The sequence below is a fragment of the Amblyomma maculatum genome, chromosome 11 (assembly GCF_055883805.1).
Source record: "Amblyomma maculatum isolate TAMU_Amacu chromosome 11, ASM5588380v1, whole genome shotgun sequence".
Classification (NCBI taxonomy): Eukaryota; Metazoa; Arthropoda; class Arachnida; order Ixodida; family Ixodidae; genus Amblyomma; species Amblyomma maculatum.
This window is the reverse complement of record NC_139354.1, coordinates 140,634,439-140,646,778: the sequence shown is the minus strand read 5'-3', so window position 1 is coordinate 140,646,778 and position 12,340 is coordinate 140,634,439. Positions and strand designations below refer to the sequence as shown.

Sequence of the window (12,340 nt, the reverse complement as noted above, 5' to 3'; positions counted from 1 at the left end):
AGCGGCTGCCGCTGCTACCCGCGCACGTGTCACGAGGGCCCGTTGAACCTCTAGTCCAGAACTGGATAGGGCGCCTCCCACCCCTCAACTGTTGGCACTGCATTCAGATCATCTTGAGGATTGTGTGGGCAGTGAAAAAGCATGCGCCGCTAATCGCTAGGCTTCTCGGCTCCTGGGGGCGGTAGATGCTAGTCGGAACAGCCCGTTTTCTTCGTCTCTTCTGTTGCTTTGTCCCTTGCGGGGCCACCGTACCGAGCAAACCCAAATACGCATCCGGCGTGTATTGTGTTTAAACGGGCTGGTGTGTTATATGTACCTGTCTGTAGCGTCGCCATCTAACTTCCTCCGCTTTGGAGAGCCCCTTGGCTGGGGGTGGATATTTTCTGCGAGAGAGTCTGCAGTGCTGTAACCTCTCCGCATACGTCGCCAGAGGGCCGGGATAGGGCGGTGTGGAGGATGGAGGTGTCGAGTCCCGGGGGAGGAGAGCTCGGGCAGCGGCATGGGCGCACTCGTTCCCTTCCACGCCTTGATGTCCCGGTGTCCAGACGAGGCATTTGTCTTGTTCGGGGTGTCCATAATTTTTCAATATTCTGGCAGCCTGCGGACATATTTGCCCTTTGATGTAGTTGTGGTAGGCAGCCATAGAGTCTGTTATTATATAGGCGCAAGTGGTATGCGTGGCGGCTAAAGCAATAACCACCTCCTCCGCCATTTCTATATTGTCATCGCAGATGGTGAGGGCATCAACCAGTTGTTGTTGGTGAATCACAACCGCTACCGTGTACCCCGCTTCTGACTTTGCTGCGTCTACGTAGTAGGATTCAGTGTCCGTCCCGTACTTTTCCTGGATGTATTTGGCCCGCGCCTTCCGGCGCCCTTGGTGGAACAGAGGATGCATATTGCGGGGTAGGGGATTGGCTATAAACGAGTCTGACCACCCGGGCGGTATAGTCTGTTTTTGTACGAGACCTTACGGGCTAGTCAGGTTAAGGTCCATAAGAACGGTCTGGCCCGTGCGGGTTGCTGCTAGTCGATTTATCTGGGTGGCGCGTTGGGCGGCAAGGAGTTCTTCGGCTGTATTGTGCACCCCCAATTGCAAAAGACATTCTGTGGAAGTGCTTTGGGGCAGGCCCAGCGCCTTTTTAACTGCGTTTCGTGTAATGAAGTCGATTTGCTTATAGTCTCCCGTTTTGAGGTGCAGATACGGTGTCGAATACACAATTCTATTAATGATGAATGCTTGAACCAGGCGCAGGGTGTCGTTGGTAGTGAAGGGAGGAAGGTGGGAGTGAAAGTGGAAAGAGAGAAAGAGGAGCCGTAGTGGAGGGCTACGGAGTAATTTCTACCACCTGGGGATCTTTAACGTGCGCTGACCTCGCACAGCACACGACGCCTCTTCGTTTCGCCTCCATCGAAACGCAGCCGCCGAGGTCGGGTTCGAACCCGGGTACTCCGGCACAGTAGTCGGGCGTCTTACCACTGCACCACCCCGGCGGGAGTGGAACTCAAAAAACTGATTTATTTATAGCAAGGGAAAGACGCGGTAACTGTCTCACTTGTTTTCTGTGGACACCGCAACCGCGCCGTAAGGGAAGGGAGGAAGGTGGGAGTGAAAGTGGAAAGAGAGAAAGAGGAGCCGTAGCGGAAGGCTGCGGAGTAATTTCGACCACCTGGGGATCTTTAACGTGCGCTGACATCGCACAGCACACGGACGCCTCTTCGTTTCTGGAACTCAAAACTGATTTATTTATAGGAAGGGAAAAGCGCAGTAACTGTCTCACTTGTTTTTGAGCGCAGCTCTTTGGCGGGCGTTCCTGTGTTTCGCGGCGGCGTCGGCGTCAGCCTCGTAACCAGTTCCGCCCCCCTTTCAGCCCCCCCCCGTTCGAGCCGGCGCTTTGGCCACCGGAGCCTCGCAGGAGGATGGGGGGGGGGGGGTTCACTCAGCGGCGAATGATGGGGGCAGGAGCGCGCGCAGCTACCGGAGCACACGAGGGAAAAAAAAGTGGAGTGTTTCTTGAAGGAATACGTGTGAAAAATTAAAAAGAGAAGTATGTAATTGTGCTTATGTGCCTTGCTCGAAATCCTTGCCTCTTTTTTTTCTCTATTGGTTCACGGGAAAGGAAAGACGCAGTATTTGTCACATTTGCTCTGTGGACACCTGAACCGCGCCGTAAGGGAAGGGAGGAAGGTGGGAGTGAAAGTGGAATGACAGAAAGGGGAGCCGTAGTGGAGGCCTACGGAGTAATTTCGACCCCCTGGGGATCTTTACGTGCCCTCACATCGCACAGCCCACGGACGCCTCTTCGTTTTGCCTCAATTTATCGAAAAGATGAAACAGCTGATGAGCTGCGCTCAAATTTCGCATTAGGAAGTAACATAATCGTGGGCATTTTTTTTTCTGTAGACACCGCAACCGCGCCGTAAGGGAAGGGAGGAAGATGGGAGTGAAAGTGGAAAGAGAGAAAGAGGAGCCGTAGTGGAGGGCTACGGAGTAATTTCGACCACCTGGGGATCTTTAATCTGGAACTCAAGAGACTTCTGATGCGCGTACAAGAAGAGAGTGAGGCGCGTACAAGCAGAGAGTGAGAACTTTGGGCTTAAACTGAACTATTAAAAGACAAAGAGCATGGCGTCTTGCCCTATCAAGTGCTGCAGCATCAAGGGACAAGAAGTGGAGGCTGTGAGAGATTTTCTCTTCTTGGGCTCCAAGATTACCCCGGAAGGAGGCTGCAGCCATGAAATTAGGAGACGCCAGCTTATGGGAAGCCCCGCCGGGCTGGTGCAGTGGTAAGACGCCCGACTAAAGTCCGCAATACCCGGGCTCGAAACCAACCTCTTTTTTTAAGGAATAACAGCGCGGAGACGAAGGACAAGGAAGAAGACAACACCTGCGCAGGTGTTGTCTTCTTCCTTGTCCTTCGTCTCCGCGCTGTTATTCCTTAAAAATATGTACCAACTAGCTCAACTTCCCGTGTTATTACACCCAACCTCGGCGGCTGCGTTTCGGTGGAGGCGAAACGAAGAGGCGTCCATGTGCTGTGCGATGTCGACGCACGTTAAATATCCCCAGGTGGTCGAAATTACTTCATAGCCCTCCACTATGGCTCGTCTTTCTCTCTTTCTACTTTCACCCCCACCTTCCTCCCTTCCTTTATGGCGCGGTTCAGGTGTCCACAGACACAAGTGCGACAGCTATTGCGCCTTTCCCTTCCTGTGAACCAATTATTATATATGCTTCTGGGAAAGAGCCATAGCTAGCCTTGACCGCCTAGTAAGGAGCAGAGACATTAGACTGCCAACCAAGACCCGTATAACTCGTGCTATGGTCTTTCCAGTTGTGATGTATGGATGCGAGAGTTGGACTGTGAAGGCTGACCGCCAAAGAACTGACGCGTTTGAATTGTGCTACTGGCGGAGACTGTTGAGAGTTCCTTGGACTGCCAGAATATCAATAAGTACTTTCTTCTGGGCGAGTTGGTTCATATTAGCAAAAGGTAGGTGGTGGTAAAAATATTTTAATGAAAATGATTAGGAGGTTGTAGCGGCGGTTGGAGTCCTCAGTCCGGAACCCCATTGGCGTAGGCTGCTGTCCGCGCTCTTCCGATGAGTTCTTTTTGAACCCTTGCGTCCGAGCTGGTCAGAGCTGCCTCCCACCCCTCCTGCGTTGGCTGGTTATTAATAGTGACAGTCTGATTTCGCTGGCATGCCCACACCATATGGTATAGGTCCGCCTTCTCCCCGCAGAATTTGCATTGTGAGTCAAATGACTCTGGATCTATTGCGTGTAGTCTGCGTGGATTGTTAAAAGTGTTGGTCTGTAGCTTGCGGAGGTGTATCTCCTCCCCTTTGTCTAGTGTCTTTGCCGGTGGAGGGTAGACCCGGCGAGATAATCTTAAGTGCTGAAGTATTTCGGTGTAAGTTAGCAATGGGATAGGAGGTTCCACGAGATCCGTATTGGGTGCCCGGGGGAGAAATGCTCGGGCTGAGGCGTGTGCGCTCTCGTTCCCTGGGATGCCCTGGTGACCTGGTACCCATACTAAGTGTTTATTCATGGGTTGGTAGCCACGGGTGTAACTATCTTGCAGGATTTTAGCTGCTAGCGGTGCAATCCTGCCCCTGAGGTAATTGCGATATGCTGTCTGTGAATCTGTAAGAATGTATTCTGAGGTAGTGTGTGTCGCAGCTAGGGCAATTGCCACTTCCTCCGCAGCCAGTGTGTCATGGCTGTGTAATATTAGTCCATCCACTGTTTTATCTTGGTGTACTACCGCAACGGCCGCCATTCCCTGTTCAGGACCCGCAGCATCGACATAGAACACGCCCTCGCGCCCGCCGTAGTGCCTTTTTATAGCTTCCGCTCGTGCTTGTCTTCTTGGCTGGTGAAAGTCGGGGTGCATATTCCTCGGTAATGGAGTTCCCTTGAATTGTCCTCTCCATGAGGCTGGGATGTCGCTTTTAGGGTCTAGCTGTTCGGGGCAATTGATGTTCAAATCGTTCAAGACTTGTCGGCCAGTCAGAGTCGTGGAGAGTCGTACCACCTGCGCCGTGAGGTGTGCCTCAATCAGCTCGTCTACCGTGTTGTGGACGCCCAGTCGTAAAAGCCGGTCCGTCGATGTCGTAAGAGGGAGGCCCAGGGCCTTCTTGTAGGCTGTTCTGATTATGACGTCGAGGTTCTTGATGTCAAACTTCTTGAGACGAAGGTAGGGTGCCGCATAGACGATGCGGCTCACGACGAAGGCCTGCACCAGTCGGAGAGTATCTTCTTCGCGCATCCCTGATTTCCGCGTCGTTATTCTGGCGATCATCCTGCCGACTTGCTCGCTCACGAGGCGGAGTTTCTGGATGGCGAGGTGGTTGTTGCCCTTGTTATTGATGCAAAAGGTAAAAGACTTGCGCAAAAGGTAGATGAAGAAAGAGATGTGACAACAAGACAGAGCGCTAACTTCCAACTGGTTTTATTTAGGAAACGGTACCTACTTATATAGACAAGTGAAATCATATCATATCGATCAAGAGTAAACACGTGAGCACACAACCAGCGAAGATCATCTACCAAGCAGGGCAAAAGTGACTTAAATCTCATCAGATTATCACTGAGGCCAAAAAATGTTTGCAGAGTAAGAAGGCTGAATGATGTATGCAAGGTATACCAACAAACGCAGACAGATACACACACATGGAAGACTGCGCGCGCGCGAATCATTGAACATAAGAGGAATGTGGAAAGCTATAAAACTGGCAACCTGTATGACCATATTGTCTGCCATAAATGCAAACCTGTGTATGAGGGCACTGTAATTCTCGCACGTAGCAAAACCAAAGTGCAGAGAGAGATCATTGAGGCCTTTTTAATAACGAAAAACGGTGAAAAATGTATTAGTTCAACCTCTTTAACACTCCTAGACAAGGAGCTAGCCTTTTTAGGACATGTGTGATTTGCTGTGTTACTTGCTGTTACACTGCTTCTTGTTTGTTGTTGAATTTTATGACTGACGCGGCCTTTGCCTAGAAATCAACAATTCTTTTTGTTTGTTGTTGATTGTTATGACTGACGCGGCTTTTGCCTAGAAAATTGATTTTATTCACTTAGGTTTTCAGCCATTTGGCTGTTTTATCGGTTTTAGTTTGCGACTGCCTGTTTTACTTTGTTTTTAGGTCTGACTTGGCTTAGCCATAGAAATGTGTTGTTACGATTTTACGTGTGCTTGTCTGTTTGTGTGTGTATCTCTGTGTGTGCGTGTGTGTGTGTTATTTGCGCGCGCGCAGTCTTCTATGTGTGTGTATCTGTCTGCGTTTGTTGGTATACTTTGCATACATCATTCAGCCTTCTTACTCTGCAAACATTTTTTGGCCTCAGTGATAATCTGATGAGATTTAAGTCATTTTTGCCCTGCTTGGTAGATGATCTTCGCTGGTTGTGTGCTCACGTGTTTACTCTTGATCGATATGATACGATTTCACTTGTCTATATAAGTAGGTACCGTTTCCTAAATAAAACCAGTTGGAAGTTCGCGCTCTGTCTTGTTGCCACGTCTCTTTCTTCATCTACCTTTTGCACAAGTCTTTTACCTTTTGCCAGAATATCAAATCAGTCAATATCAAATCAGTCTATATTGTCAAAGAAGAGGCGTTCGTGTGCTGTACGATGTCAGCGCACGTTAAAGATCCCCAGGTGGTCGAAATCACTCCGTAGCCCTCCACTACGGCTCCTCGTTCTCTCTTTCCATTTTAACTACCATCTTCTTTCCTTCCCTTACGGCGCGGTTCAGGTGTCCACAGACACAAGTGTGACAGATACTGCGCTTTCCCTTCCTGTGAACCAATTATTATTATTATTATTATGTATTATATCGTCAACTATAAACTCTGACTGCTCATTGGAGGGTCAAATTTTAAAGTTAAACTCAGCTACTTTGGTCATCTGATTAGAAGAGAGGAGTCGCAGTAGAAAGATTTGATGTTGGGAAAGGTTAAGGATCACCGGAGAAGGGGTAGGCAGCGAACGCGGTGGTTATATGGTATCCTCGGGGCGCTGCAGATGAAGTTATGTGATGTTAGGAAGATAGTGAGAGACCGTTAAGTGTGGCGTGATATGGTCCACAGGGTTACGAAGAGTGGGACACGACTGAACGACTGAACTGAACTGAATATGATACCGCCGCAGTGGAGCATTAGTTAAGATACCTGTACAATTGAAGGGCTTTTAGCACAATAATTAACCACAAAAGAAGAGCAGAACGGGACAAGATGCCTGAATACTCTACCGGAGTACCCAGGTTTGTAGCCGAGCGCCGGCGTTTGCGCCTCAATGAATTTTATACGGAGAGGCATTCTTTGGTGTGCGATGTCAGTGCACATAAAAGAACCACACATGGTCGAAATTGACGAATCCTCCATTACGGCGTCACAAGCTGAGTCGCTTTGAGACGTTAAACCGATCACGTTAACTAAACTTAGCTTTCATGAAATAATCACCTCTTGCTTGCAGCCTTTATTTTACGTCAATACACACCGCGATGTCTTTTGACCTGGCTTTTACATTTTGCCCTACATTATATCGTAGATACTCCTTACCCTATAGCATAGGAAATTACCTTAACATATTGGCAGCTAACAAAATATGTATACAAGATATCTCAAAGAATAAGCTATTATCTGCCATGGTGCTGTTTCGAGTCTATTGAGGAATCATTATAAATAGGTTTGTTCTACTTTAATGTATGTTGTTTCTATTATTTATATGCATTTCTTTTGTTATGCACTCAGTCAGCGTTGTACTGTTTTCCTTTTTTTATTGTGTTAATTGGGATGTTAAGTTCACCTTAACGCTGATGTTCACGAAACACACTGCTACCTATGTATTCTTGGGTCACTGGGTGCTACCTCAATCTGCATTATGCAGCTTTTTGCCCAGTGTCCCCTCTTCCCGTTGTAATGTGTGTGGAGAAATAAACTTTCAATTTATTTCAAATAATATTTATGGCGTCGGCTACATGGCTTCTATACACTACTTTGCATGAAAGACGAAACTTAACCTGCAAACATTATACCGGATGTCATCGCGCAATGATACTAGGCGTTACAAAAAAGTTGCTAAGTCTTCCTGGACTTCAGTGTCGAACTGATGCATACTGTGAAGCATCACTCGTGGTTTAATGCGATAACGCAGCCACGGCCGATGTTCTGGAACCTACCTGATGCAATTACTGCCACGACTTAGCGTCGCTTGTAATGAATAGTAGCCTAATGCGCGAAAATTGACTGTAGTGCAGTTACTTGCTGCTAGACACCCATTTAGTACGTTATAAACAGTATACTCGAAAACCATGTGTTTCGTGTCTCGTGACCTGTCTTCGTTGCGCGGGCGTTTACTTGTCTATGCGCAGAGGCGCTGACGTAATGGATCAATTAATAGTTGCATCGTCAATTTTAAAATGTGGAGGTCGGAATGTTTGGCATAATTACGAATTGATTTTTAGCTATTTCTTCGGTTCTTATGTTTCATCTATTTTTCAACTATGGAAGCTTTTGTTTTTGGTAATAGGCATTTTGTTCCCAATTCGCTTGAGAGATTTTTCTTTTCTTCTAGGTTTCACAACGTTCACAACGTCGGAGAAAGACACTCCGAAAGGTGAGGATTTCTTGTTCCTTTTCTGAGAACTCAAAAGCCCGATACATTACTTTCTGAGTAAATGTTTGAAGCCCTTTCAATCAATTTAACTAATATGTAGTAACAGCAACAAAACAATACTTTGAGAAGGGGTGAAAAGAGGGGAAACATGTAAACCAAATTAGAAAATGTGCGTGTTTCCAGTGAGCTTACAGATATCTGAAGTTATAGGTAAACGTCAGGCGGCCACAGAAATATTTTACAGCTAGAACTGTCCCCGTTTAATAAGTTTAATAAGAGAGAATGTTTGAGTTTTTCTCGCGCTGTTCAGAGGATATTAGAGTGCAAGGGAAAAATATATTTGCAGGTTCGACTGTCTGATGTTGTATTTCCGTTACCTGTACCGAAAGTAACCTCTGTTGTGTTTTGGATCTTCAAATATAAGCACACGAGAATAACACCCGTAAATGTGATTGTGAAGTTGTGTGACCTTGCACATGCACGACAAATTGCCTAATATTCTAGTTTTGTTGAGCGTAACTACTTTTTCTTCTGTGAAGGTGTGCTTACTTCGGAGCGTGAATGACGTTTAAATGCAGTAGAACTATAGTTGATTAAGCAAGTATACCGCAAGATAGCATTCCTAAAGGCGGAGTCACACTGCGCAAACACAACAGCGACATCAACCGAACAAGTTCGCCAAACAAGCAGCCAACAAGTTCCCGAACAACCTTGTTGCCCAACAGTATGTCACATCGCACAAACAGCCGGGATGCCGAACAGGTTGCTGCAGTGTTACCTCAGTGTGACAGTGTTCGGCAACCAAAACAAGCAGGAAACAGTGTCCGTCAACACTGTCTGGTTTATTCAGCGGCGGGGCGAATTTTCGGGCGACAACGCACCAACCAAAGTACTCATATTTGAGCTGATTGACTCATTCCTGCACATTTCTACTTGCAGATACCTTTTTTTTTGCAGAAATTTCCTGGCAAACCATTTCCCACGTTGTGGTGTCTTGCAGGCAGCGCATGCAGGCGAGCGCTCACGCGGCGGCGGTCACGAGCAGTCGAGCCAGATTGCTCCGGCCGCACACCGACGCTTCGTGGGGATTGTACGTACATGCTGCGATGTAAAAAATTGTCGAGTACACTTCACTATAGCAAAAATTGTACTTAACTGACCTTTTAATTCACTCAAACTTCTGAAGGTTGCCCCAGAAAGCGCGCCGCTGGTCTGCGTACGTTGTCCGTCGCCGCAGCCGGGACCACGGAGTCGTGAGCCGGCCGTGTAGCGCTGCTTGGTTTGATGCAGTTTACGTTCGTATATAAAACAAAATTGCTATCAGAATGTCTGCCTGCTATACTTGTACAACAGCAGCATGCCTGCACAAATTGCGCAGCTTCCGCAGAGTGTGATGATATGCGCTGCTGCCTGCCTGCCGTACCAGCGACTGCTGGCCGTACTCGTCGCTAGGCCTAGTCCGTTTCGGCGGATGGCACTCCTGATTCCTGAATACGTCAACAGCCTCGAAATCGTAATAAAGAATCGGTTTTTGTCATCGCTTTATAGGGAAGCCCATATGAGTAAAATACATCAGATAAGACATGCGTTTGGCGGCCGTACTTACCACAAGTACCACCGATGACTGCTGCCGGCCGCTACTAACATTGGTCGGCGGACCGGGTCGCACCGGCGCTTCGTGATGATTAACCACGTCTTGCGATGTAAGCAGTCGTCGATTTCAGTTCACTGTAGTTAATTCTATACTCGATGACCACTTTAATTAGTTAAAATTCGCGAATATTATCCACAATCACCAAATTTGTACAAGAGAAAGCAGCGCTCGACACCGTGTACGAAATTGGTACCTCAGTGTGATGCAAACTAATGCCGACAAATATTTAGGGGCTGTTAGGATCGAAGGCTCAGCTCCATTCCACGCGGCCGGATATTCTACTCGAGAGGCGACGACGCGGCGGCGGCTCCGTGCACGGCTAGCTCTTTTGTCCGTAAAACGCGGCGGTGCGTGCAACAACACTTTGGTATTTCGCCGCGCGCCAGACAGCCACTTCGAAGCGACTGCCGGTTGGTGCCTTGGTTCTCCCGGCTTGGATCAACGCCGGAGACTGATGATGAACACGTATGACGCGATCGCATCAGCGAAGCCTGCGTGGGCGAGCTGTGTGGTTGTGCGGTGAGAATGCCGACTTGACGTCCGGTCGAGGAATTCCACTCGTGTTTTGTTGCAAGCCAAGGTGGTTTTCTGCAGGACCAGCGTTCTCACGCTCGAGGCGTGGGAATGTGAATGTCGATGGCCCAGCCGGCGCCAAGTGTGAATTGCAGCCCGTGACTGCAAGAAGCCACAACATCCTCTCCGCTATCATCGACCGTGTCGAACACGCGACTCCTGGACAGGTGTGAACATAAATAAAAAAAAAAAAAATAAAATGTAGATAAATCTTATGCAATGTCTTATCTGCGGTAATCCTCTGCTTATTCCTCCAAACCTCACAAATTTTTCACTGGCCCGCGTATTATGCACGAATTTGGGCGAAATTGTAGCGAACTGGGCGGCTCCTGACATCAGCGTTGCAACGAGCCGCACGGTTCCGCGGTGTGATACGGCGTTGCCAACTGTCGAAGGACAAGTCCGCGAGCGCTGTTGGCGGGAGGCGACCACATGTTTCTGATTAGCTCGTGTTGGAACGATGCGACAGTGTCGCCAACATTACGCCAACACGCTGTTGAAGGACCGTGTTGACCAACTGTTTCCGCAGTGTGACTCTGCCTTAAGTAGCAGCACTTGGCAATAGGCATAGTAGGTCATTATTTACATTTGCACAAGCGCGGTGATAAGGAGAAAGTGCCCTCGCTTAAACTTCGGCACAGCAATAAGTGCGTGTACCTTAAAATAGCCCGATTTTCATTCACAGGCAATCTAACAAAAAAAAAAGCAGCTTTTGCTCTCTCAACGAATAAACGTGTTTATTCTGCCAGTTCCCTTTCTGCACAGCGCTTTTTTAAAGAGCAAAGTGTTTTGAAAAGAGCTAGGAACCGAACAGATATTTCCAGTCTGAGAGATGCCATAATTGTTCGTTCATATGGCTCAGAAGCCAGTCAGGGTCGATTCGATTAACAAAAGATTCGGAGGAACGTAATTAACGACCTTTACAATTCCTGATTATGTCCCACGCATGGGTCGAGACGAGCACTATTTCTCAACTTTACTGTTTCACATAGCAGCTCAACACGCATGCGTAGTACCGTAGCACCAGCTAGAGCTTTTGCTACGCTTGATGGTTATGCAGTTTTGGCCCTCTTAATTTGAGGCGAAGAAACATTCACAGCAAAGCTGCCTTTTGTGAAAAAGATAAAACATTTTGTTTTGTGGTTTGGGCGCAATTGTGGCGAAAAATTGTTAAGTCGGGCCCACCAGAAAACCAGCGTGTTTGTGTCTTTCATGGCCCGAGATGCGACAGCGTTGAGAAGAAAGCGGCATTCTCTGCTAAATACCACCGCAGTGGAGACTCAGTATATGGCTTTGGCAGAACCGCTGCCATTACCCGTAATGAATGGGTCTTATGTGATCTTGAAATTTTTATGAAGCACATATCTCCAGAATTGAGCCGAAACTTTATTAACTTCAGTTTATTTATTGTACATTGTTTCTGCAGATAAATGATATTCTATCGGACGAGAAGGTGACAATGGTAACACTGCACGTATCACGCACATAGGCTGCTAAGGCTTATTGGCCTCATTAGCACCGTGCGCTTCTTTGTGTGCATCCTACCAGTTTCTTTTTTTTATTTTTCGTTTGGAACATTTATCGTTAGTAACTTGGACACTTATCTGAATTATATATCGAAATATTCAACATGCGCTTAACCGCTTTAGGTACCAACCTAAAATGGCTACATACTTTATTCTTTTTTTTATTGTGCATTGTCTGCTGGCGTTTAATTAATCCAAGCAGAGCAAAATATAAAAGAAAATAAATTTGTAGGAGTATTTGAAGATATATAAACAAAGAATGGTGACAGGAAATAAATTGTGAGGCGGAAGTTTGCGGATGAGAAAATGTCAGATTGCATCACACACACACACGCAGAGAATGGGCGTCGGGGAGGTCAGTTAAAAGAAGCTTCAGTCTGGCAATTTGTCGGACTAGCATGACACTGGCATGCAGCAGAACAAAGTTCAATGTAACCTTCATAATACGGCGAATAA

The 12,340-nt window shown here is 47.4% G+C and overlaps 1 protein-coding gene across 2 annotated transcripts in view; it reads left to right on the top strand.

Annotated features, from left to right (window-relative positions):
- The window catches only part of LOC146175083 (uncharacterized), a 72,490-nt gene that overhangs the window by 21,246 nt on the left and 38,904 nt on the right, over positions 1 to 12,340 (top strand). For both annotated transcript variants that reach the window (XM_084583521.1, XM_084583520.1), the window contains exon 2: positions 8,090 to 8,131. In XM_084583521.1, coding sequence (XP_084439647.1) covers positions 8,090 to 8,131 — 42 coding nt within the window. The remainder of the gene's footprint in view (positions 1 to 8,089; positions 8,132 to 12,340) is intronic.